Below are 25000 nucleotides of genomic sequence, written 5' to 3'. Positions count from 1 at the left end.
TTGCTAATGCGGCGGATAGCCGGCTAATCCCATCCTGCTGAAAATGCGCGGCGGCTTTATCACCCCGCGTACAACAAGCCCAATCACAAGATTTATGTTGTACGACCTGATTTTTTTTTTTTTTCGTCTCTTGCAGGAAAACCTTCCCTTCCCAGCATGCAACGCTCTCGGGCTTTGCCGCCGTCTACATTTCCGTAAGCCCGCTTGTTTTGGTTTGCATCATTCCGGACCAAAAACGTAAAGGTTTTTCTTGCTGTATGGCGGGTGGTAAAAGTGCTGGGAAAGCAGCTGGGAATTTTTGCAAAGTCAGCTGGCTTTCAGTCAGAAAATCTTTTGCGTTCTACTTTCCATGCACGTGCGTGCATGTTTTTCATCTTAAGATGAAAATCATTTTTTTTCTTCATTTTATGTTCATACCTTTTTATATTTCATGCGTGTTTGTCTTTTTACTTGTTCTTTTTTCATTTGTTTTTTTCTTATGTTTTAGTTAGTTCTATTTGTTTCATTTTTGCCATTTGTACTTTTTTTAACCTTGACATTTATATTTATTTGACTTGTTTGTATGTTTTATTCATCTGAATAATTATGATTTAATTTGCTTGCATTTTTTTATCTGCTTCTATAATTTAGTTTAATTTGTTAAATTTATTTTTGTTTTATTATATTGCTTTTATATTGTTTTATTGGTGTATTTTTTATTGAATTTCATTATAGTTTTTTATCTTTGTTTAGCTATTTGTACAATACTTTTGTCATTTATTTTTTATATATATTTACACATTTATTTTTTATTTATTTACTTATTTTTACTCCAAATTCAGACTGATTTGTTTCTTAATTTTCATATATTGCCATTTTAGTTTATTTAAATGTATTTCAGTCATTTTGATTTTGTTTTAATAATTGCTACTTGAGCTAAATTTACATTTTTTTTTGTAGTTCTTTCTCTTTTGATCATTTTCTGTCATTTTCTTTCACATCATTCTCACGATATTTTAGCCAACCATCAGGGTGAAATTTCAGCTTCTTGGTGATCTCTTTCAATACTTTATTTTAACTTTGAATGTCTTTGATTTAAAGATAAATAATTGGATAAAATACCGTACAACGGTTAAGGCTCCGATAGCGGCTTACCTTCTGGTCATGTGACATTCACAAGCTGAGCTGTGATTGGTTGTTACTTCAAACTTCAAGCACATGATGTGATGACTAGTCAGCAATTGGCAAAATGTGTTTGTGAAAGTATTAATTGTACCTGAAAATATAACTGTCGTCAAACTAACTTTTTACCGATGAAAATGCTTAAATAGGCGACTGTCCCTTTAAGAGCGTTTATTGATTTTCCTCGCTGTGATTTCCCCACCCTCAGATGTACTTCAACGCGAGCATCGGCGCCACCACCAAGTTGCTGAAGCCGCTGCTGGTGTTCGCCTTCTGCATGGCGGCGGGCCTGGCCGGCCTCACGCAGATCACCCAGCACCGCAGCCACCCCATCGACGTCTACGCGGGCTATCTGATCGGAGCCGGCATCGGCGTCTACCTGGTCAGTCGGGGCGGGAAACGACCCGTTTCTTAGCAGACTTACTACGATGCGATTTTTGGGCAAAATTTTACTAATATTCCTGCCTTCGAACAGGGATTGATTCGGACGTCGGTTCAGTCTGCTCGCTTCTTTTAATGAAAATACTGTAATAACCTCAGATAACAGGAGCTGCTGTTATCCGTAACAGCCAAATGACGTCCACCTTCTGGCTCGTCCTCTTATGATAATTATTGTAATACGGCACATCTGTGCGTCAAATTTCGGGTTAATCTATGTTTTCGTATTTGTGGCGAATTTGCAGCCGCCGCCCCATAAAAAAATGAAAATACAAACGTCAGGACGTACATCGGCGATTGTTTTGGCTCGTCACGGGGATATCGAGGACAAACGTCCGGCCTGCGTTTGGCAGAAGTGGAAGGACGCCGTCACTTCAAATGCAGCTTTTGTCCCGTTGTAGGCGCCAGCAAAAAGTCTTTTATTCGTCACCTCCTCTTTCTTTTTCCCTCCGCCGAGCTATATTTAGAGCTTCTTATAACGAGAGAGAGGAGCGGTAATCGGATAAGAATTCGCCGCAGCAATTTCACACTCGAGTTTAGGGAGGAGAAAAGAGAGGAAGAAGAAGAAAGGAGTTGTTCTTGCACATTTTGATGCTTGTCTTTCACATTTTGAGGGCAAAGAGATTTTTATTTCGCGTTTTATTGTACTCGACCTGTATGATCTCCTCACTGAAGAAAATATGACTTTAAATATGTGTTTTTACATTTAAATATATACAATTATTATTATATTAAAAATACCGCTTATTGTGTATTGTTGTTTATAAGTTTTTACTTCAACTGTTTTTTTGTAGTTTAGTTGTTTTTATTTTACAAAAATCCTGCCTTTATTTCTTTATTTTTATTGTTTTAATTCGTTTTTAAATGCTAAAATGATAAGAAGTAATTCATTCTTTTTAACGACAGTTATGTGTTTTTATAGTAAGATTTTTTTTTTACAAAAAATGTCCACCTCTATTTCTTTTTTGATTTATTGTCTTGATTTGTTTAAAAAAATTATACTGTATATATATATATATATATATATATATATATATATATATATATATATATATATATATCATATATATATCTTTAATGTAATAGCAATAATAATTATACTAGATTATTATAAGAGACTTTTTTTTAAATAACCTTTTAAAAAATACATTAAAAATGACTTATTTCAATCAGTCAATCATTCTATCAAATTTTATTTGTATAGGAGGCAGGTCTTCCAGTTTTAGTTACCGAATACTTTCAATATATGAAATTTCTTGAGTAAACTAGTCCGATATTGGCACAAATACACACGCATTCATAGTAAAATAAATAAAAAAGGCTGAACATGAAAAGAGGCGGGGCCGTTTTCTTCCTCGGAAAAAATGATAGATAAACCTCGTTTCGTAATAGCCCTGACAGAATTGCTCAGGTTCATGTCGCTAGGCAGATTTCACGAGGCAAAAGAGCTGCCCCAGTAACACAATAATAACACAATCCTAAATGTGTATTAAACGTAAAAAGACACAGTGGATCCGACCCCTGACGCGGTGACCGTCCCCCCGCAGGTGGTGTACGCGGTGGCAAACTTCAAGGCGTCGGAAGAAGACGCGTCTCCTCGCCACAAAGCGTCGGCGACTCCCCACAAGGACACCCTGAGGGTCCTGAGCCAGCGCGGTCACGACTCCCTCTACAGGAAGACGGCGCGGGTGTCGGAGAGCCGCGAGGAGCTGGCGGCGGCGCTGGGATCCGGGACGCGCAGCAAGGCGAGGCGGGAAAAAGCCTCCCTGGCCTCCCTGAAGCGAGCCAGCGCCGACGTGGAACTCCTGGCCACCCGCGGGCCCATGGGCAAGGAGACCATGGTGACCTTCAGCAACACCCTGCCCCGGGCGGCCAACGGAAACAGTCCCGTCTCGCCCTCGGACGATCCGCCCGCCTCGCAGCGCCACATGACCTTCCACGTACCCCTGGACCCGCAAAGGTCCCGCCAGCTGGCGACGGAGTGGAAGCAGCGCTCCCTGGAGCTGAGGAGTCAAAGTTCCCGGGACGAGGACGAGGAAGGGACGGAGGCGGGGGACCGCGCCGGCGAGCGCGGGGTGCCGTCCTCGCTCTACCCCAAAGTGCAAGCCGGGAAAGGCGCGGGGACGCCGGCGGCGGCCCGCGCGGTCGTGTCGCCGCCTCTGGTCCACATCCCCGAGGAGGCCGCCCGCCCGCCGCCGGTGTCCCCCAAGAGCGCCAAGACCCGGGCCAAGTGGCTGTCGCTCACCGAGGCGGAGAGGAGCGGAGCCAAGGAACCCGGCGTGGGGCCCATCGCCGTGTCCACCCCGAGGGTGCCCGACGCGCAGCCCGCTCAGCCCGCTCAGCCGAGAGTCACTCAGGTGAGCTGCCGGGAAAAAACTCATCGGTTGGAAGGCCGAAACGTACCTCCGTTTTCAGTTTTTTACTTCTCGGGATCCGTCCCGGTCTCAAGACCTCTTGTTAAGGGTTGCCGAAGGCATTTTTAATGGCTGGATTTGGACCTGGATCTGGATTTTGGATCAAGACTTACTCTACTCCTAATTGCCGGGATCAGTGAGAAGAGTCAGAATTTGTAGAACCGAAACCTCAAATTTTCTTAAAATTGAGATTTATTTCTTTGTAATGCTTGAAAAACAATGGCGGAAATTGTTTTTGTTGCAAAGTGAATCAAGAAAACGTTGCTGTTCGTTTTGTTCAGTTTTTCTGTGTGTTTTCTGTTGCGGTCCTAGTCTTGTCTCAGTCCCAACCTTCAAAAGTCTTTTTCTTTTCTCAGTTCTGAGACTTCAAAGTCCAAAATCCTCGGTCTTGTCTCGGTCTCTATACTTCTAGTTTCAAACTCATCTTCCATATATCTCAGTTTTGTCTTAGTCTAGCCCACCAAAAGTATTGGTCTTGTCTCTGTCTCGACCTCCAAAGATCTCTGTCATGTCTCAACCTCCAAAAACCTCGGTCTCGCCTCTGTCTCGACCTCTAAAAGTCTCGGTGTTATCTCGTTCTCAACCTCCAAACGTCTTGGTCTTTTCTTGCTCTAGAAATTTCTAGGCTTCGTGTTGTCTCCGTCTCGACCTCCAAAGATCTCTGTCATGTCTCAACCTCCAAAAACCTCGGCCTCGTCTCCGTCTCGACCTCTAAAAGTCTCGGTGTTGTCTCGTTCTCAACCTCCAAACGTCTTGGTCTTTTCTTGCTCTTGAAATTTCTAGGCTTTGTCTTGTCTGTCTCGACCTCCAAAGATCTCTGTCATGTCTCAACCTCCAAAAACCTCGGTCTTGTCTCTGTCTTGACCTCTAAAAGTCTCGGTGTTGTCTCGTTCTCAACCACCAAACGTCTTGGTCTTTTCTTGCTCTCCAAAGATCTCTGTCATGTCTCAACCTCCAAAAACCTCGGTCTTGCCTCGGTCTCGATACTTCTAGTTCCAAACTCATCTTCCATAAATCTCGGTTTTGTCCTGGTCTCCAAAAGTATTGGTATTGTCCCATTCTTGCCCACCAAAAGTCTTGGTCTTGTATTGCTTTTGTTTCCGTCTGGACTTCCAAAAGTCTTCTTCATGTCTTTGTCTTAAAAAAACCATTATTTAGTGAAAATGTGCGTCTTCTGTATTCAACTTTTTTTACTAGCATCGGAACACCAAATCATCCGATTAATTTCCCGACGTTTGCTTCCCCCTCGAAGGTGATGGCGATGTCCAAGCAGCAGAGCCACGGCGGCGGCGGTCCCCTGGACGGGGGCGGCGGCGGCGGCTCCTCTTCGGGCGGCGGCTCCACCTGCTCCGAGTCCCCCTACTTCCGGATCCCCTCGGAGCGGGACAGCTGCACGGGCAGCAACCCCGGCAGCATCGGCGGCAGCGGTAGCATGGTCACCATCGACGCCCACGCCCCCCACCACCCGGTGGTTCGCGTGACGGCCTCCAACGGGAAGCCGTGGGAGTGGAGGAACACCATCAGCGGCAACCTGATGGGCGGCGACGCGGCGGCGTTGGATAAGCACCGCGGAATCCTGCGGGGGCAGGACAACGCCCCGCCCTACCGCGACTACAGGACGCTCCCCGTTAAAAAGGAATGGCAGGGCGGCGAACCCCCGGAGCCCCCGCCCCACCCGTCCTCCTCCCCTCTGCCTCCCCCGCCCCACCCCTCCTCCTCCCCTCTGCCTCCCCCGCCCCAGCTTTCCTCACCCCACCTCCCGCCGCCCCACGCGTCCCTCCTGTCTTCTCAGGTGTCCCCGCAAGCCTCCTCGTCCCCGCTGCCCCCTCCGCCCCTCCCGGCCTCCTCGGCGCCGCCCCCTCCCCGCCCCTCCTGCTCGGCCGCGCTCCCCCCGCCGCCTCACCCCGACCTGCTGATGGACGAGCAGATCCTGTCCCGCTCGTCCACGCTGCCCCGCCGGCCCTCCGTGTCGGCTCGCAGCCACGCCGAGCAGGAGCACTACTACAAGGCGCTGCAGAACGAGCGCATGTTGTAGTGCCCGGGGGGGGTTGGGGTTAGGGTTGGGGGGGGGGGGGGGGGGGGGGGGGGGGGGCACTAAGCAATAATTGGACGGATCCGCATCGAAACGAAAACAAACTTAAAAATGCGACTCAAACCAATTAGCCGGTCTTATGTTAGAGTAATAGGGGACGGCGAAAGTCACTTGGTTTTGGCGACCGGCTTTGTTGAAAATCAGGATTATTTCGAAAACACACTTTTTTTTTAAAGTAAAACTGCTTAAAAGTAGCGTTGGTTTTATATAGTCGCAAAGGCTTGGGTACATGAACCTTTTGGCCGTTCGATTTTCCTTCCGATTAAGATTTCCTTCCGTTTAACAATGAGAATTCTGCCGATTTCTGGTTTCGGTTTGCTGAAAAAAATAGTTGCCTTCCAATTTTGTTTAGTGCATTTATCATTAAAAACTGTGAATGAGACATCATCTGATGTACTATTATGTGTTGATTGAACTCAAATTGGGAAATAAAATGTGATCGTAAATAATAGAAATAAAAGCTAGGTCAGCTGTCGGAAAAAGCTAAATTATGGTTGTATTTTATTCCACAATTTGTATGAAACTGAAAACAACATCCAGACGATGACTGCTTTTATGTTTTTCAATTTTGAATCCATTAGACGAAAACAGGAATTGACGAATTTAGCTTTTTTTTTCGTACATCAGTACCGAAAATTGGACTTTTTCTTGTTTTCCGTTTGTTAACCCCAAGCAGAAATCAACGGCCAAAAAGCACCTAAATTGTCTTCTCCTCTTGTCATTTGGCCTTTTTTTTTTTTTTAACCGGCTTTCCGAAAAAGCTCTCCAAAGACGATTTGTACGTATTCCGCTGATTTTTGCTAACTTTTGAGTTAGCATCGCGACTGAGACGCGACTCTTCTTTCAAACTGTCGCCAAAAGACATTTTAATGCGCCCAACCAACTGTTGGACGCCGAGCGCCGCCATATTCAACAACTCATCTTTCCAGGACTCCAAAATCGCCAGGCCAATCTGTGAAATTTTTCAACGATTCCCGATCCGGGATGGGAAAACTTCTTCTGTCCGTCAACCGTCAGAAGAAAAGAATGAGATCAAACGCAAGGAAGAAAAACGGGGAAGGAAAATTCCCGTTTGGTCGCCGCCAGGGAGAGAAAAGCATCTGCGGCTGAAGGAGGAGATAGGACTCGGAGAGACCTCGGATTTGCTCAATCTGTTTTCCTCCGAGAGGGCGAAGAAAGACGAAGAAAACAAAACAACCGCGGGCGACGCCAACCTTCCGTAAGACCGTTGCAGCTGCCAGCTTTTGTTTGTTCCCGGAACCAGATTTTGGTGCGGGTATTTAACTTGCGAGCTGGCTTCCTTTTGGGAAGTGGTCTCAGTCAAACAATGACGCTTGATCCGTGCTAATGTGGATGCGGGGAAGAGGAATTAAGCTGCGCGTCCCGGAATAAGTCTGTAGCCTCAAACCAACCACCAACTCACAGGATGGGGCGCTAGTATCTCTTTGAGTCTTATGTGTCGAATTTTAGGCCTCTGTTCGCACAGTATGGATGATAGCTTCAGAATCCAGGTAGATAAGCCTAACCCAGGACCCCTAATGTGCTATCAACTCAATCCAGATGGATCAGTCTAAGCCCCAACGCCAGACCTCAACCATAATAAGAAACCCAAGAATATTAATCACAGGTGTCGAATTTTCTAACCTTCTCTCTCAAACGCACCCGATTCAAATGAATAGGATCGTTTTCAAGCTCCCACCGAAAACGATCCTAATCATTTGAATCGGGCGTGTTGAGAAAAAACTGGAAAACATGGTGTCAAACTCCAGTCCTCGAGGGCCGGTATCCTGCATGTTTTCTAACCTTGTCACTCAAACACACCTGATTCAAATGATTAGGATCGTTTTCAAGCTCTACAGAGCCGAGATGGAGTCAAAACAACACAAAAACAGCCAAGCCCCTAGGGTCATGACAGTTGTTTTTGTCGGAAAACACCTTAGAGTGGACGAAAAAACTCAGTATTCCACATCGCAACGTGAAAAAAAACATAAGACAGGGACGCTGTAACCCGGGGGTCCACTGTATTATAATTCATACCCCAACTCCAACCTCCAAACTAAAAATGTAACATAAAACTCAGCTCTAAACCTGAAACCCCAAATCTTAGCCTGACTCACAATCCAACACCAAATCTTGAATCCCAGTCCTGATACCACACTATTGAACTGCAACACTTAGCGCAATACATAATTCAGGTCAGAGAGAAAAACGACATTTTTTTGGGGGTGTATTTGTCATTTTATGAATCAGGGCAAAGCTACTCATTCAGCGTCTGGATTCGTCCAATTCTTTCTGTATTTGTCAGGACTTTGAAAAATTAATCACGTCAAACATCGGACAGTTTTTTTTAGAATATTTTTTTTTCATTCCGATAAACCACAAAGACGTCCTTAACTGTAGCTAAGAATAATACGTAAAAACAAAGGAATGCAAACTAACGTTAAAATCAAATTATGAAAAATTTCAAGAAATGAAATATTTGTCTAAAAATTTCAATACTTCATGTATGTTATGCTATTGCGTTATCGAGAAAATACCGATGAATCGACTTCCTGTCGGACGACCACTCGTTTTGTATAAAGTTAACTTATTAGCTAACCGTGATTTTTTTTTTCATCCAACATCCGTCAATAAGTGCTTTATTTTTTTTGATATTTTCATGAGAGGACACAAAAAAACATTTTTTTACGATCCCTGAAGCGTTTTTGTACAAATGGGTACGAACGGAATGCATTTTGTGCGGCGTTATGGAATTTTGCTTTTAGTGGGATTTTGAACAAAAATTGCACATTGCAAAAAAAAAAAAAAAAATAAATTCAATTATTTAGATGAAAATAATTTAATCCTAGATATATTGTGATATCAAGATTATTAATACAAAATATCATTTGCATGAATTTTTTGTGGTTTGTGCAAAAAAAATGTACATTTTCACAAAATTAACATCACGAAAATTTTGTTGATGTAATTTGGAGAAAATAATGACTAAATCCTCAATAACTTGAGGTATCGCATAGAGTTTATTAATAACAAAAATCATTTGCATGTCTGGTTATTTTTGTGTGAATTTTTTTGTAGGTTGTGCAAAATAATTTTTGTACAATATTTCACAAAAATTGCAATGCAAATATTTTTTGATTTACATAAATTATTTGGAAGAAAATAATGATTTTATTCTTTATATCTCGATATATCGTAGTTATAAAATCAACCAAAAATATTCTTCGGCCGATTTATTTTTTTTGTGACTTACGCAAAATCAATTTTTGTACAATTTCCTACTAAATTCTCACGATAGCGCCTCACTTTGCGCACTTTGTGTGTATTTTTCTTCAGGTCTTCACCTTTACCTTATTTAACAAGCCATTGCTGCATTTTTTTTAGTTCTTTTAGTGCATACATCCCATTAAAAAAATGACTTCCTTAATATAATAACAACTGTAATTGATTTTTTTTTTTAGCCCTTTTTTAACGGGCTACGTTTTCTATCTGTCTTGATGTGTGAAAATAATCTTGTTGAATAAAAGGGAACGACTTCTTAACTGGGGCGTGACCTTGCCTTGCTTTGAGATTTATATTTGCTTTTTTTTTTTTTTGCATTTGAATACCGATCGGTATCGGGCCGATACCGGGTCTTATTTCAAGGTATCGACGCTTGCGACAGATGATATTAGTATTACTAGAAATGAGAAATTATTATTGATCCGACTGTCTGTTTGTTTGTCTCTCTAGCCATCCATTCATTCGCTGGTGGCCTTTCATCCGTCCATCTTTCATCCATCCATCTACTGTATTCTCTGCCTGCCGTCCATTCAGGTATCCATCGTTCATCCTTTATCACCCATTCATCATCTTTCAGTCTGTCATCAATTCATGCGTTTATACAGGTACATGCATCCAGTCATTGGCCTTATTCATCCATCCAGACATTAGTCATGTCATCCGTTCGCGCTTCCATCATCCGTCCGTTCGGTGAATAGACGTATGATCCATTCGTCAATCTCATTTGCCGTATCATAAATCCAGTCGTTGAACATTTCGTCCATTCGCCCATCCATCATTCAGATCATAAATCCAGTCATTAGCCATATCATCCATTCACTCATCCATCCATCCATCCAGTCATTAGCCATATCCATCCAATCATTAGCCATATCCATCCTTTCATCCAGTCATTAGCCTTATCCATCCATCTGGTCATTACCCATATCATCATTCATCCAGTCATTAGCCATATCCATCCACCCCATCATTAGCCATATCCACCATCTATCCATCCATCCATCCAGTCAATAGCCATATTCATCTATCTTTTCATTAGCCGTATCATCATCCATCCATCCATCCATCCATCCATTCAATAGCCATATTCATCTATCTTGTCATTAGCCGAATCATCATCCATCCATCCATCCATCCATCCATCCATCCGGTCAATAGCCATATTCATCTATCTTTTCATTAGCCATATCATCATTCATCCATTCATTCATCCATCCATTCATCTATCATCTATCCATTCATCAGCCATATTCATCATCCATCCATCCATCCAGTCAACAGGCATATTCATCTATCTTGTCATTAGCCATATCATCATCCATCCATCCATCCATCCATCCATCCATCCATCCATCCAGTCAATAGCCATATTCATCTATCTTTTCATTAGCCGTATCATCATCCATCCATTCATTCATCCATCCGATCATCTATCATCTATCCATCCATCAGCCATATTCATCATCCATCCATCCATCCATCCAGTCAATAGCCATATTCATCTATCTTTTCATTAGCCATACCATCATCCATCCATCCATCCATCCATCCAGTCAATGGCCATGTTCATCTATCTTGTAATTAGCCGAATCATCATCATCCATCCATCCATCCATCCATCCATCCATCCATCCGGTCAATAGCCATATTCATCTATCTTTTCATTAGCCATATCATCATCATCCATCCATCCATCCATCCATCCAGTCAACAGGCATATTCATCTATCTTGTCATTAGCCATATCATCATCCATCCATTCATCCATCCATCCAGTCAATGGCCATGTTCATCTATCTTTTCATTAGCCATATCATCATCCATCCACCCAACCATCCATCCATCCATCCATCCATCCATCCACCCACCCACGCATCCACCCATCCAGTCACTAGCCATATCCATCCATCCAGTCATTAGCCAGATCCATCCGTCCATCCGGCCAAGCAGCCATCCGTCACACTGGCACTCCAGCTGCGTCCGCTCGGGTACGTGTCATTGCTTGGCTCGTGCCATCAGTCGGTCGGGTGGATTTTTGCCGCGCCGTGCATGCAGATTTCGCAGATTTGCTTTCTGCATGTGTGCACACACATACGTGCGTGCGCGTGTGTGTGTGTGTGTGTGTGTGTGTGTGTGTGTGTGCGAGAGCGCGCTCAGGGCTGCTCAGCGTCGAGCCAACGGTGCAGATGGTGTGCGGGCAGGACGGACGCCTGAGGATGAGGTCAGACGGCCTCGCCAAGCGCGAGAAGAAGGGTTGTTGTTTTTTGTTTTTTTTTTGGGGGGGGGGGGGGGGGGGGGCGGGGGGGGGGGGCTCTGTCAAAGCGTAGGTAGTAAGTTCGGAATATGATGTATATCCCGTTTTGCTTCCCGCTCATCATTTCCCCGGCGAGGAAAGGCGATACAAAGTGGGTCACCGCCGCCGCCGTCCTTACCGTCAGCGCAATCGATGCGAGGACTCATTTTTCCATGTGGATATTTATTTTGTTTATTTGGCGGGGGAGGGGTATGTTTAGCGCCAGGGGCAGAAATGCCTTTTAGACACAATATGATACAATTTGATTTTATGACTCGTTTCATCCAACAGAGACTTTCATACGCGTCGTGTTTTTATGTTTTCGCAAACAATTTTTTTATCCCGGAAGCTATTTTGGACCGTTAGGAATAAAATTCGTATTGTGGTATTTTATGAGCGTCTGCAGTTTTATTAGGATTATGCATACAAAAAATGTGCAAAATAACAGCAAACAGACTTTAAAAAAAAGATGGTGGCCTGAAAAATTGCTGTACCTTAACCACGCCCATTTAATTGTTTGAAGGATGAAAATGAATCGAAACATTTCTCATTTCATGCTCTGCTCTGTATCAAATCCCAATAACAAAGAAAAAACTGTTGATTTGTCAGCGGGATTAGCAAAAAAAAAAAAAAGAAAAAAACATCATTTGAATGCCTGTTAATAATTCATTCCAAACAGAAGCGATTCTGCAAATTGGCATCGTTAGCGCTATATTTTCCCGCCGATCTTATGGAAGGGTCTCTCTCCTGAATAATAGCAGACCCGATCATCCGGCACCGACCCGGGTGATGAACGTCCCCGTGATGCCGTTACGGCCCATCTGGGAGACTTTTTTTATGAGGTCGCTTTTCACCCCGCAAGGCATCTTTCAAGGAGTTTCATTTCAAACTCGGCAGATTTACAATAGTGAGTATATTTGACTATGTATATTTAACTTTTTAATGTACAATACAAACGAAATTTTTCAGTCAAAATTCTGTGCCCATTTGCCAGATTTGTTTTTCTGAAGAAAAATTCTATTTGTTTTTTAGTTTGTGCGTAAAAACAGTGGTAAAAAATAGTTGGACTGTTTCCGTTTTTTGTTTTGCTTTATAGCATTGGCACAATCGTAAATCTCATCATTTTTAGCTGATCGGAATCAGGAAGTAATATAGGAAAAAGAATATATATATATATATATATATATATATATATATATATATATATATATATATATATATATATATATATATATATATATATATATATATATATATATATATATATGAAACTTCACCTGTTGTATACCCCCCCCCAAAAAATTTTAATTTTAATGTGTAGTTTATCATTTTTTAAAAATGGGACGTGCCCCTAAATACTTTTTACTGTGTAAAAAAATACGTTTTTAATGTGTAGTTTATCATTTGCTTAAAATGGGACGTGCCCCTAAATACATTTTACTGTATAAATATTAAATGTTTTCAATGAGTAGTTTATAATTTTTTTCAAATTGGGACGTGCCCCTAAATACTTTGCTGAGGTCTGGTGTGTGAATGTTGACTCGGGATTTGCAGATCCTCGAAACCAGGGTCAGAAAAATGTTTTGCGTAAATCCCTAGTCTTATAGCAAAACATAAATCAATTTCAAATAAACTCTTTTCCTAATTAATTGTAACCAAAAGAAAGTTTCAGATCAAGTGATACGGCATATGACCAAAAAAAAAACACAAATAAAGCTAAGAATAAATATTTTGAGAATTATTTAATTTATTCTTGTTAAAATAATATTTAAATAAATATCATCCAGTCACATATAAACTGAAAAAAAAGACATTCATCTGGTAGTGATCCATTTCGAAAAATGACACGATAAGCTAGCTAAGCCCGATCGGACTTAATGAGAAATCCCAGGGATCACGATCTTCACGTTTACACGTCGCAAAATGCGCTTATGGACTAGTAGTATCAAATATTGTGTATTTTTCGATCCGGATCACAAACGTACGACGTATTTCAGCTTGATTTGTCATTTGCGATTGTGGCCTCATAATGCATGAATAAGATGGTACAGCGCACGACTTCAATACCCTCAAGGCTTTACAGTGCCGAGTAATACACTGGCACAGTTATCAGAGCAGACTAATTGGAACTGGGTGTGTGCGCGTGTGTATTGTGTCTATGACCTCATTCGTGCGCTGCTTATCCCGCCTTACCTAGTCATGTTAAAGAGGATGCAAAATAGTAGTCGACTTCAGCCCCCCCCCCCCTTTTCGAGAAAATCGGCCCACATACCTGTTTGATGAATCAACATTACATATGGTAAAGACACAAGGAGTCTGATATTTTGCTTTGAAGCGGTTATTCCAGGGTCGTTTTTCGCCATTTCAGACCTTGAACCCTGTTTCAAATTCAGGTAGGCAAGTTCATCATGAGTAGACCCACAAAAAGTCTCAAGAATCCATGTCTGAACAGAAACGGGGAGTCAACTGTAGACCAACGAAATAATCTCAGGAACCCTTGTCTGAAAAGACAAGATACTTCAACCGTTTTTTGTCCAAATTTCTAGTTGAACCCTGTTTCAAATACCCTGAAATTTGGTAGGCAAGATCATCATGAGTAGACCCACAAAAAGTCTCAAGAATCCATATCTGAAAAGACACAGAAAGTCAACTAAAGACCAACGAAACAGTCTCAGGAACTTTGTCTGAAAGGACAAGATACTTCAGTCATTTTTGTCTGAATTTCTAGGGTCGTTTTTAGCCATTTCAGACCTTGAAACACATTTCAAATACCTTGAAATTTGGTAGGCAAGTTCATCATGAGTAGACCCACAAAATGTCTTGAGAACCAATCTTTGAAAGGACTCAGAAACTCAGCCATTTAGTTTTGAAGCAGCTATTCTGGTTCATTTCTGGTGATTAAGGGAAATGAAGCTTCATGAAGCGCCTGTGTTGTTTCACTCCTCTGGATGGTGCTCTTGTTTGAGCAATGAACACTAGTTGCAGTGGAAAATTACTAAATTTCCTCTGTTTCTTTGAACCAAGACTGCCATCTAGAGGAGTTGAAAATATCACAAGTGCTTCACGAAGCTTCGTTCGTCCATGAATTTTTGGCCTTTCAGCCCTTGAAGCCTGTTTCACATATCAACATGAAATTTGGTAGGCAAGTCTATTATGTCGACCCATAAAAAAATCTAAAAAAAACCATTGTCTAGAAAGATTTAAATATGTTTCTTTCCTCATTTTAGTACATTTGAATCCCAAAAAAAGAACTGTCTCGCCACCCCGTGTCATGGACTTACTGGGCCGGCGCCTGTCCAGGAAGCCCGTCAGATGGAGCAGACGTCTCCACGGAAGCGCTTGGCAGAGCTTCACGCTCTCGCTTAAAAAACATCTGACCCACTTTCCTTCCTCGCCGTTAAGACATTGAGGGGGAAACTCGCGTCTGCTTGGAGACGCTGGCGTCGTATCATCATCAAAAAAAACAAAAAACCAGTTGTCTCATAAATGCAAATGACACGGCAGACATTTTTATTCTTGGTTGGCAAGAGAGAAGCGTTTTAATACACAAATGGGAACGCTGTGATCCGTCCTCACAGATGCCACCATCGGCAAAATGAAGACATGACTCCATTGCTCCGATTCTTGTAGGGAATCCCAAAAAGACAATTGGAGCAGGCCTTTGCACTGACTCGCAGAAGCTGAAGAACGACCGGCGGAGACAAAATGCAAAGGACAGGAAGGCACAACATGGCCGCAAAAGGAAATTGAAGAAAAAAAGAAGACATCTGAATTCATCTATATTGGCCGAGTAGGATCAAATATGCAAGGAATTTGTTACTTAACACGTACGGGTGCAAAAAAAAAAAGACAAGGATACTCCAAACATCTTTTTTTTTTTTTTATTAAACCTGTTAAACACAGTAAAATATAAAAAAAAAATAGTTACACATCATTTATAATATAAACTTAAAATGTTATATATATATATATATATATATATATATATATATATATATATATATATATATATATATATATATATATATATATATATAAATGTGTGTGTTTGTGTATTTGTGTGTATACATGTTTATGTAATTAATGTACTTATATATGTATATATTCATATATGTATATGCATGTACTTGCAGTACATATGTATACTGTATGTATATATATATATACATATATATATATATATATATATATATATATATATATATGTGTGTGTGTAAATATATATGTGTGTGTGTAAATATATATGTGTGTGTGTAAATATATATGCATATACAGTATATATATATACATATATATGTAAATATATATGTATGTATATATATATATGTAAATATATATATATATATATATATATATGTGTGTGTTTGTATGTATTTGTGAGTATATATGTATATGTATGTACTTGTAAATGTAATACTTGTTTTTCTTTTTTACAGTGGTTGATTTTAACTTACAATATAGTGTAAACCACTGTATGTTATACAGAGCAAAGCGGGAGACATTTTGACATTTTTCTGGGTGCTATCTCAACGGAGCATCCCCCCCCAACGCTTCTGACAATTTCACACCCGCCTCTTTCAATTTTCTCGCAGCTATTTTTATTTTTTTGGGGGGGGGCATATTGCTCTTTCTCTTCAATGATTATTCATATTCAGCAAGACTTCTGCGAGCGAGATAAGAAGCCGAGCGCTGAGCCGCTCGAGGGCCGCCCATATATGCTCTACACATTTTTAAAAAAAAGCACCCCATACCTCCTTCCCGTCACGTACGACCTCCCTTGCGCTGTTTGTCAAAAAAAAACAAAAAAAACATGTCTGACCCTCATCTGTCAACACTGTTTATCGTGATTGTAAAAAAAATAAAGGCTTGTGTGTGCGCCGTCAAAATAGCTGCAGGTTGTGTGAAGATGTGCGCGCACTGTTTCGGATAAACCCCATTCCCTCCCAAATCTTTTTCCCTTATGCCAGTGCTTCTCAGCTAGATTTTGCTAAGCCCCCCCCCAGGAAAGAGAACCCCCCCCCCCCCTTTCACCGCACTGACTATTAACAAGATTATTATCTATAAAAAAATAAACAAGTATGCCTAAAACTGTATCCTTTTTAAAAATAACCCAAAAAAAGTAATATAACTAATATAATAAAACAATAAAAAAATAAAATAATAAATAAACAATAACAAACAATAAAACAATATATTAATAAAATATAATACAGCGTATATACAGGTTACAAGGTTACAAATCTGTCTAAAATTGAATAAAAATAGCATATACTGTATATATATATATATATATATATATATATATATATATATATATATATATATATATATATATATATATATATACGCCAATCATTATTTTATTGCAATTACTCTTTACAAGGCAAAAATAAATCCTTTTCCTTGCACTCTAAATCAACTTTTTAACTACTTTTTCACAATGTTTGTACAAGTTAGTCTAAAACACGAAAAACAAGGGCATTAAAGTGCATGAAATATAAGAAAAACATGACAATCCTTATTGTTTACTGTTTAGCGTTTACTTTTTACAGTGTTTAAGGTTACAGCCTAGTCTGAAACTGAAAAAAAGTGAAAAAGTGCCTTTCAACAACTTTTAACCACTTACAGCATCTATACGGGTTACAGGTTAGTCTAAAATTGAATTAAAAAAAAAATCCCAAATGCATAAAAGTACCTGAGAAAAAAAAAGACGCCAAGCCTCATTTTATTGCAATCGTTGTTAACATGGCAAAAACAAGGCCTTTTGCCCGGGGTCACCCCCCCCCCTTACAATGCATACCAGGCATCTCCTCCACCTTGCCTAGCTGCCGCCATCCTCATTGTCCGCGCCAAATATTCCAATTTGAAGAGGCCAAGACTTGGAAGGTCACAATCCCACTTCACAATTAAAAAGATCAGTAGCTGGCCTTACAGTAAAGAAAGGTCAATTTGACTCGGCAAGGTCACACACTGCATTCCATGTTTTGTTTCAAACTAAGAGCAAATCAATTGGAACATGAAGCAACGTACTGCTTATTTTCTGAAAAAAATATACAGTATATATTAATATATATTGCTTACTGTAGCAACGCCCTCTAGTGGCTGCTGTTGGATTTGGAGACTTCCCGCGACGCGATTGGCCGTCTAGTTGCTTTGCGACGATGTCGCGACGTCACATCACGGTGACCTCACGGCTTTAATGTAAACTGACTGGTCTTTGATAGTCCGAGTGGGAAAAATGGGCAAAATTTTGCAAGTTTTTCCACACAAAAGCTCCAAAAAGGCTTCCCTGGCAGAAATGAGCCATGAAATTTTGCGCCCAGGAGGTACGTCAAAAAAAATACGCGCGTAGAAATATGAAAAAGAATTAAAGCAGACGGCAATAGGCGCTTGCACCCGCATTTTTTTTCATGACGTAACCTCAAACGATTGGTCAAATTTGACGCCGAGATTCGCTCACGTTCGATGGCGTCGACCAAAACGCTCAGTTGCTTGATTATATAAAAAAAAGTTTACAAAACCCTTTTATGAGGCCGTTTTTTAGTCGTGATTATTTTTCAAACCCCGAAAAAGTGTTTGTTACCTACTGTAAAAAAATAAAAATAGCATTGAATCAGCAAATGTAATGCTTTTTAATGCCTAGTATAGTTTTCAAATTAAGAGTGAATAAATTGGAACTTGAAGCAATATTGCTAAAATGTGTTATAGTTTTTGTTTACTTCCAAAATTCTTTTTGCCAGTAATTAGCTGACAAAAAAATATTTCATGCGTACACATGAAATATGTACAGTACAAGTCATTGATTATCAAATGAATCGGCGACTATTTTAATAATGGCGCTCATTTGATAATCAAGCAATCGTCTCTGGCTATTGTTTAAACTAAAACGGTCAATCTTCTGATTTCCTCAGCGGTAATTATTTTTTGCTTTCTTTTTATCAAAATAAGACATTTACAACTTTTATTTTATAAAACGATGGCCGAGGCAGTAACTGAATCGGTTAAAATAATAAAATAAAAAATGGTGGATACTATATTAATCCCTCTCTTGTGGCATTGCTTGATTGTTGTTTAGTTGTTGTTTTTTTTTTTCCATTAAACCGGTGGTGTCAAACATACGGCCCGCGGGCCAGTCCTGGCCCACAAACCGGTTCAATCCGGCCCGTGAGATGATTTTGTAACAAGTATAAAAATGAGCTGAATTTTTTTTTCAATCAATGAAGAACTTGACATTTTTATGAATGATATTGTCGTCTTATGATTCATAGTGATTTTTGTGCTTTGTACTATTTAAGTTAAGAAAAGAATAATAAATCTGAAGACGTCCAAAAGTTTTACAAAAATACACTGGCCTTAAATGCAACATTCTAATTGATATTGTGGTTGGAAGTATAAAATATGCCGCAAAATCTACTCGTTTCTAAATCTAGTTTAAATTGCTTGCTATGGACTGAAACTGAGCTGTGATTGGTTGCTACCTGAACCCTGGAGCAAATGTGATGTCATTTTTCATGGTCGGAAAAATGGTTTTCATGAAAAATACATTTTCCGCCCAGAATAGCAGCTGTTGATTCTTGAACTCTGGTTCCCTCTGCTGGCTGTTTGGAGCAGTTGCAATCATTCTCGCTTGACCGTTTGCTTTTACGCCATAAATTAGCAATATTAGTGTTTTATTGTCTTTGGCGTTTGTACTTACAGTACATGTTTCTTTTCAATTTAAGAGCAAATTAATCGGAACGTGAAGCAACTTTTTGATTGGTTGTTTTGTGACTCCTTTGCAAATTATACGCTTTTATGTTGTTATTTAATGTGCATCGTCAACAGAGAATTTTACGGCAGACGAGCTGTAAATGTAGAAAATGTGTGACGATAATTTAACAGTACTTTTCCGGCATCCAAGCTGCTGGTATTTGGTGTGTTATCATAATTAAACAGTACGTTTTTGGCGACCAAGTTTTTAGTATTTCACCTTAAAATACAAGTTTTTTTGTAGTTTTACAGTGACAAGATTTTACAGTTTTAAAAATACACATTTTTACCGTAAAAGTAGAACATTTAACAGTACGTTTCTTGCAACCAGGTTTCCAGTATTTTACCTTAAAATATATATTTTTGGGTGATTTTACAACTACAAAATTTACTTTTTAAAACAACACTAGTGATACATTTGTACCATGAATGTCAAAAATATTTTACCGCAATTTAACTGGAAGTTTCTTCCGGTTTGTTGTTGTTTTGGTGTCACAGTGACATGTGTTTGACACTTGCTTCCACTAGAGGGCGACAAAGGCCACGCTAAAGGAACCTATTTTCTTTTTCCGAACAGAGCTGCAGTTGATCCGAGAAGAAGCATCTACAGGAGCAGCGTCGTAATAAGAAACGCCTTTTTTTTTTTTTAATCTGAGGGCCCCTCCCCTGCCCTCCTCCCCCCTCTCCCCTCCCCTCCCCTCTCCCCTCCTCCTCCTCTCCCATCTCCATGTCGCCTCCCCTCCCTCGCCGCTAACGACATTACAACCTGCTTGCAAACCGCCGCCCATGCTCGCAGCTCGGTCGAGGCGCAGAGCCGCGGGGGTGTCGCCGCCATAGTCGGCCCGAGAAGCCCGCGCGCGCACCCGGACGAAGCATCACCACCTCCGGGGACGAGGAGGGAGGGCGAGGAGGAGGGGGAGGAGGAGGTGAGGAGGAGAGGGAGAAATAAACACCACGCGTGTTTTTTTTACCCCCTTTTTTTTTTCTTTTTTCTTATTTTTTGGTTGAGGAACGAAGAAGGTGACTGGATCGACCACCGGGCCCGAGTAAGTCGTGATTGTTTCTTCTCTCTCTCTTTTTTTTTGTTTCCTTTAGAATAATTCGCGGAAAACGAAGCGTGCGTTCAGCTTTTGGTTTTTTGTTGTTGCCATTTTTGCATCCGACAGGTGTAGCGGAGCAGTGCTCCGTCATGTCATATCGATCTGTTGTGCTGCTCAGAGAAAGATGAGCGAGTGTGTGCGCGTGTGCGTGTCTCAGCATCAGCACCGCCATCATCATCCCTCTTATTTTTTATTTGGAGTTAAATCCGGTGATGATGCTGACTAGCTTCCTCCTCCAGTGTTGTGATGTGAGCAGTCTGCTGCTCCAATATGGCGCACGGTGTTGGCCGTGACATAGCCCTGTCTGGAATCTGCGCGCGTGCGTGTAGAAGAAGTGTGTGCATGCTTGCGCGAGTGTGTGTGTCCACTCCCAAGCTGCTGCGTTCGCTACAATTTGCGTAAAATTGAACCCCTGTGCAGGATTTCCATCGTTTTTGGCTCGTTTTCTTCCGCGTCATCCTAGCAGTGTTTTAGCACGCTACTGCTAGGGTGATAACTTAAGTGGTTGTGCCATTTTTAACTGTGAGCTGTTATCACCGCCTGGGTGAAATTTCAGCTCCCTAGAGGCTTTTTTCAAGGCTTTCTCTTTGATGTCGAATGTAAAGGCATTTGCCGTGTTTTGGCAAGTTCTTTGTTTATTACATCAAAGGGGAAGCGTTAAGTCATAGGGAGCTGAAATTTCACCCGGATGGTGACAACAAATCAAAGTCCAACATGGCACGACCACTCGGTTATAACACTAGCAGGAGTGCGGCTAAAATACTGCCAGAATGATGTGGAAGAAAATGACTAAAAAAAAAATCAGTCGATTATCACATCAAAGGGAAAGCATTGAAAGAAGACTCTATGGAACTGAAATTTCGCCCAGATGGTGACAACATGTCAACAATCAACATGGCATGACCACTAGCAGCAATATGCAATCCCTTGACTGTAATACTGCGAGAATGATGTGAAAGATGACTCAAAAATCCCTCAATTTTGCATAAAAAGAAAAGCACTGAAAAAAGACACTAGGGAGCTGAAATTTCACCCAGATGGTTCACAACATGCCAAAGATAAAATGGCACAACTGCTTAGTTATCACAATATCAGGAATGTGACACCCCTTGGATCAAATATTACGAGAATGACCTGGAAAAAAAATGAGCCATAAATAGACAAAATATTGCAAAAAAGTTAACGATGAGTTTTTTCTTTTTTTTTACTCCACATTTCTAATGGTGTCTACAATCATAAAAAAAAAAAAAAAAACTCATCACTGTTAGCATTGCGGGCTATGTCAGTGTATTGTTTTTTTATTATATACCACGGGCCACAAAAATGTGGATAGTGGGCCGCAAATGGCCCCCGGGCCGTAGTTTGGACACCATAAAAAACCCCATCAGCTGTTTTCCCATGTAAACTAAATTCCGAAATCCTTGACAGTGCATCTCAAGACAAGTGCTCGTGCACTCTTTTTTTTTTTTTTTTTTTTTTAGCCAATCAGCAGTATCCTAATATAGTAAAACCAATGCATTAACTAGACACGCCCCTCCAAGACCGGAAGCATTAGGTGCCTTTTTTGGCGCCGTCCCAAAAAGGTTCTCAAGAGCTTGGAGATTTGTTTACGTTGCTGCAACTTTTGCTCGCAAGCGTCAACGTTTTGCGCCTGCTAAACTGGGGTTGCGCCCGCTTCGAAATCCGCCCCTCGACGTTGCAACAATGGGCCTTTTGATCCAAGCTACGGGTGATCGTCATGAGTCGGGGGGGGGGGGGGGGGGATTAAATAACGCTTTCCAGGAGACGGATATCTGGAGATGCTCTCTGGCTTCAACTTATCTGTCATATGACAAAGCAGTCGGAGGAAAGTGTAAGTGTGTGTGTGTGTGTGTGTGTGGGGGGGGGGGGGGGGGGGGCGGCGCTGGGGGTGGGGGGGGGTACTAGTGTGACCATCCAGGAGAAAAAAAGTTCAACACAACTGCACAGAAAGCAGCAAGGTGGCCCACGTTGCATCAGCTAATAATATCTCACTATACTACGCTTCCATTTTTGGAGCTAACGCTGTTGCCGTGGCGACGCCCTGTTTCACCAGGATGGTAAACATTTGTAAAAAAAAAAAAAAAGCCTGATAATGTGTTTAATCGTTTAAAAAATACAAATAACCTTTATGACTATACATTTTCAGACGATTTCTTTTTATTTTGTACAACAATGAGAAATACTATTCATTGGTCATCTCTGGGGGGGGGGTTTGACCCCTGACCCCTTTCAATTGCTAACACCGGACCTCGGCGGACTTCCTCGACAGTCGGGTCGGATGCGTTGACCTGCGTGCGTGATTGGGACAAGAATGTTGAGGAAGGAGGGAAAGGGGCGAGGGGGGGGGGGGGGGGGGGGGTATTGTTGTCTTGATTCGTCCCCCCCCCCGAAAAGGAAGGAAGACGTGGAAGTGTGGAGCAGAGACTCCGAGAGCAAAGTGCTTCTCCGGCAGTGTGAAAGGGGGACTCCAGATTAGTTTCCTTTCTCTTCCAGTGCAGAGCCGAGGCTCATTAAGCTCAAGAGTCATTTCACTCTCATCATTCTCCATGTGGAGTCAAAACATTTTTTTTTTTTTTTTTTTTTACTCCTGCTAGACATGTTTATTACTTCTCTAGATGTGTGGGATAATCCATTCATTCGTTGCCAACTTTTGCTGTCTCTCTGACCCTTGACTGTTACCATATATATATATATATATATATATATATATATATATATATATATATATATATATATATATATATATATATGTTACGCTACTCTATTATGATAACATAAGCTATCGCAACACGTTTAATGTAACAAGAAGCAACGCAAGCTATTGAAATGTAACGTAACGTATCACATAGTATCATAAAGCAGTAGTACGATAGATTAGCGCAACGTAACAACGCAACACAGCTTATCGTGACAAAGTAACGTAATATCCGCAAATGGTTTCATGTAACATGAAGTCAAGCAAGGTATTATAATGTAACGTTATGTAGCATAACATCGTAACGTTTCATAACATAACGGAACGGAAAGGAATGTAAAGCGTTAGGATACAGTATGTTTTTATGTTGTTAAGTTATGGATTATGTTAATATATGCTCCTTTACGTTACGTCGTGTTTATGTTACGTTATAATATGTTGTGTTAGGTTGCAATATGATAACTTTTGATGTTACGTTAAATTACATTCTATCTTCCGTTGCTTTATGTTACGTTAAACTTGTTGCAATAGGTTACGTTACGCTATGATATGCTACGTTACGGTATGTTGCGTTACAATACCTTACGATATATTACGTTATGCTAAGCTGTTTTATGTTACGTTGCATTATGCCACATTACGCTATGTTATGTTGACAGATTGCGTTACGTTGAATTATGATACCTTATGATATATATTACGTTACATTGAATCTTTAGGTTGCTTCATGTTACGCTAAATTTGTTAGGATAGGTTGTGATACGGTATGATACACCTTATTACAATATGTTATGTTATGTTACGATAACTTACACTATATTACGTTATAATATGTTGTGTTACATTGCAATATGATACCTTTTGATATGTTACGTTAAATTACATTGTATCTTACGTTGCTTTATGTTACGTTAAACTTGTTGCAATAGGTTATGTTACGCTATGATACGTTACGGTATGTTGCGTTACAATACCTTACGATATATTACGGTATGCTAAGCTGTTTTAAGTTACGTTGCGTTATGCTACATTACACTATGTTATGACAGGTTGCGTTATTATGATACCTGATGATATATATTACGTTACATTACATTGTATCTTTACGTTGCTTCATGTTACGTTAAATTTGTTCGGATAGGTTGTGATACGGTATACACCATATTACAATATGTTATGTTACGATAAGTTACGATGTATTTCATGATGAGCTGTTTTACGTTATGCTGCGTTACGCTATGTTACAGTATACCTTATTATATGTTACGTTACACTATGATATCTTGCTTTGCTACATGTTACATTAAAATAGTTGCAATAGGTTATGTTACGTTAAGATGAGTAGCGTAACATTTCCTGACGCTATGTTACGTTATGTTACTTTACATTATTATACCTCATGTTATGGTACATTACTTTACGTTATGGCGTCGATCAGGGGAGCATAAACATTTTATAGAGGCGGCAACAACATTACAGGGTTCCACTTTTACCGACTTTAAAAATGATCATTTGTTTTGATCTCACCTTAATGGACTCCGAATCAACTTCTCAGTTCCACTCGAGGGCAAAAGTGCCACTCTGAGCTGAGCTGATGACGGCCCTGATTAAAAAGTTAAGTAGCCATTCGGCGTTTTTGTCATTTTAAAAGGCTTAGCCGGTTGATTGTTCCTCTTGACCGGTTTTAATTGCCCCCCCCCCCCCCCCCCCTTGTTTGTTTTGTTTTTCTAATGAATAAAACCCTCCCACGTGATCG

The 25000-nt window shown here is 40.7% G+C and overlaps 2 protein-coding genes and 1 long non-coding RNA gene across 6 annotated transcripts in view; all 3 read left to right on the top strand.

The window, feature by feature from the left end:
• The window catches only part of plppr3a (phospholipid phosphatase related 3a), a 15117-nt gene extending 9047 nt beyond the window's left edge, over nucleotides 1-6070 (top strand). The window contains exons 6-9 of the mRNA XM_088433678.1: nucleotides 137-194; nucleotides 1370-1543; nucleotides 3147-3956; nucleotides 5266-6070. Coding sequence (XP_088289804.1) covers nucleotides 137-194; nucleotides 1370-1543; nucleotides 3147-3956; nucleotides 5266-6048 — 1825 coding nt within the window. The 3' untranslated portion in view covers nucleotides 6049-6070. The remainder of the gene's footprint in view (nucleotides 1-136; nucleotides 195-1369; nucleotides 1544-3146; nucleotides 3957-5265) is intronic.
• Nucleotides 6071-6076: 6 nt separating this feature from the next.
• LOC148412480 (uncharacterized) lies at nucleotides 6077-15577 on the top strand. 4 transcript variants are annotated; one of them, XR_015867820.1, is made up of 4 exons: nucleotides 6084-9750; nucleotides 9838-9921; nucleotides 11544-11607; nucleotides 14907-15577. It is a non-coding gene; the product is annotated as an uncharacterized LOC148412480 (long non-coding RNA). The 4 variants fall into 4 exon arrangements; XR_015867821.1 differs by lacking the exon at nucleotides 11544-11607; XR_015867819.1 differs by having other exon boundaries at nucleotides 6084-9921.
• A 2294-nt stretch (nucleotides 15578-17871) lies between these two features.
• palm1b (paralemmin 1b) overlaps nucleotides 17872-25000 on the top strand; it is a 23308-nt gene continuing 16179 nt past the window's right edge. The window contains exons 1-2 of the mRNA XM_088432614.1: nucleotides 17872-18005; nucleotides 20006-20474. The gene's annotated coding sequence lies outside the window, so the exon portion shown is untranslated. The remainder of the gene's footprint in view (nucleotides 18006-20005; nucleotides 20475-25000) is intronic.

The sequence above is a fragment of the Hippichthys cyanospilos genome, chromosome 14 (assembly GCF_059441005.1).
Source record: "Hippichthys cyanospilos isolate Australia breed blue-spotted pipefish chromosome 14, RoL_Hcya_1.0, whole genome shotgun sequence".
Taxonomy (NCBI): Eukaryota; Metazoa; Chordata; class Actinopteri; order Syngnathiformes; family Syngnathidae; genus Hippichthys; species Hippichthys cyanospilos.
The sequence above is the reverse complement of the archived record's forward strand: the minus strand, read 5'-3'. Positions and strand labels throughout refer to the sequence as shown.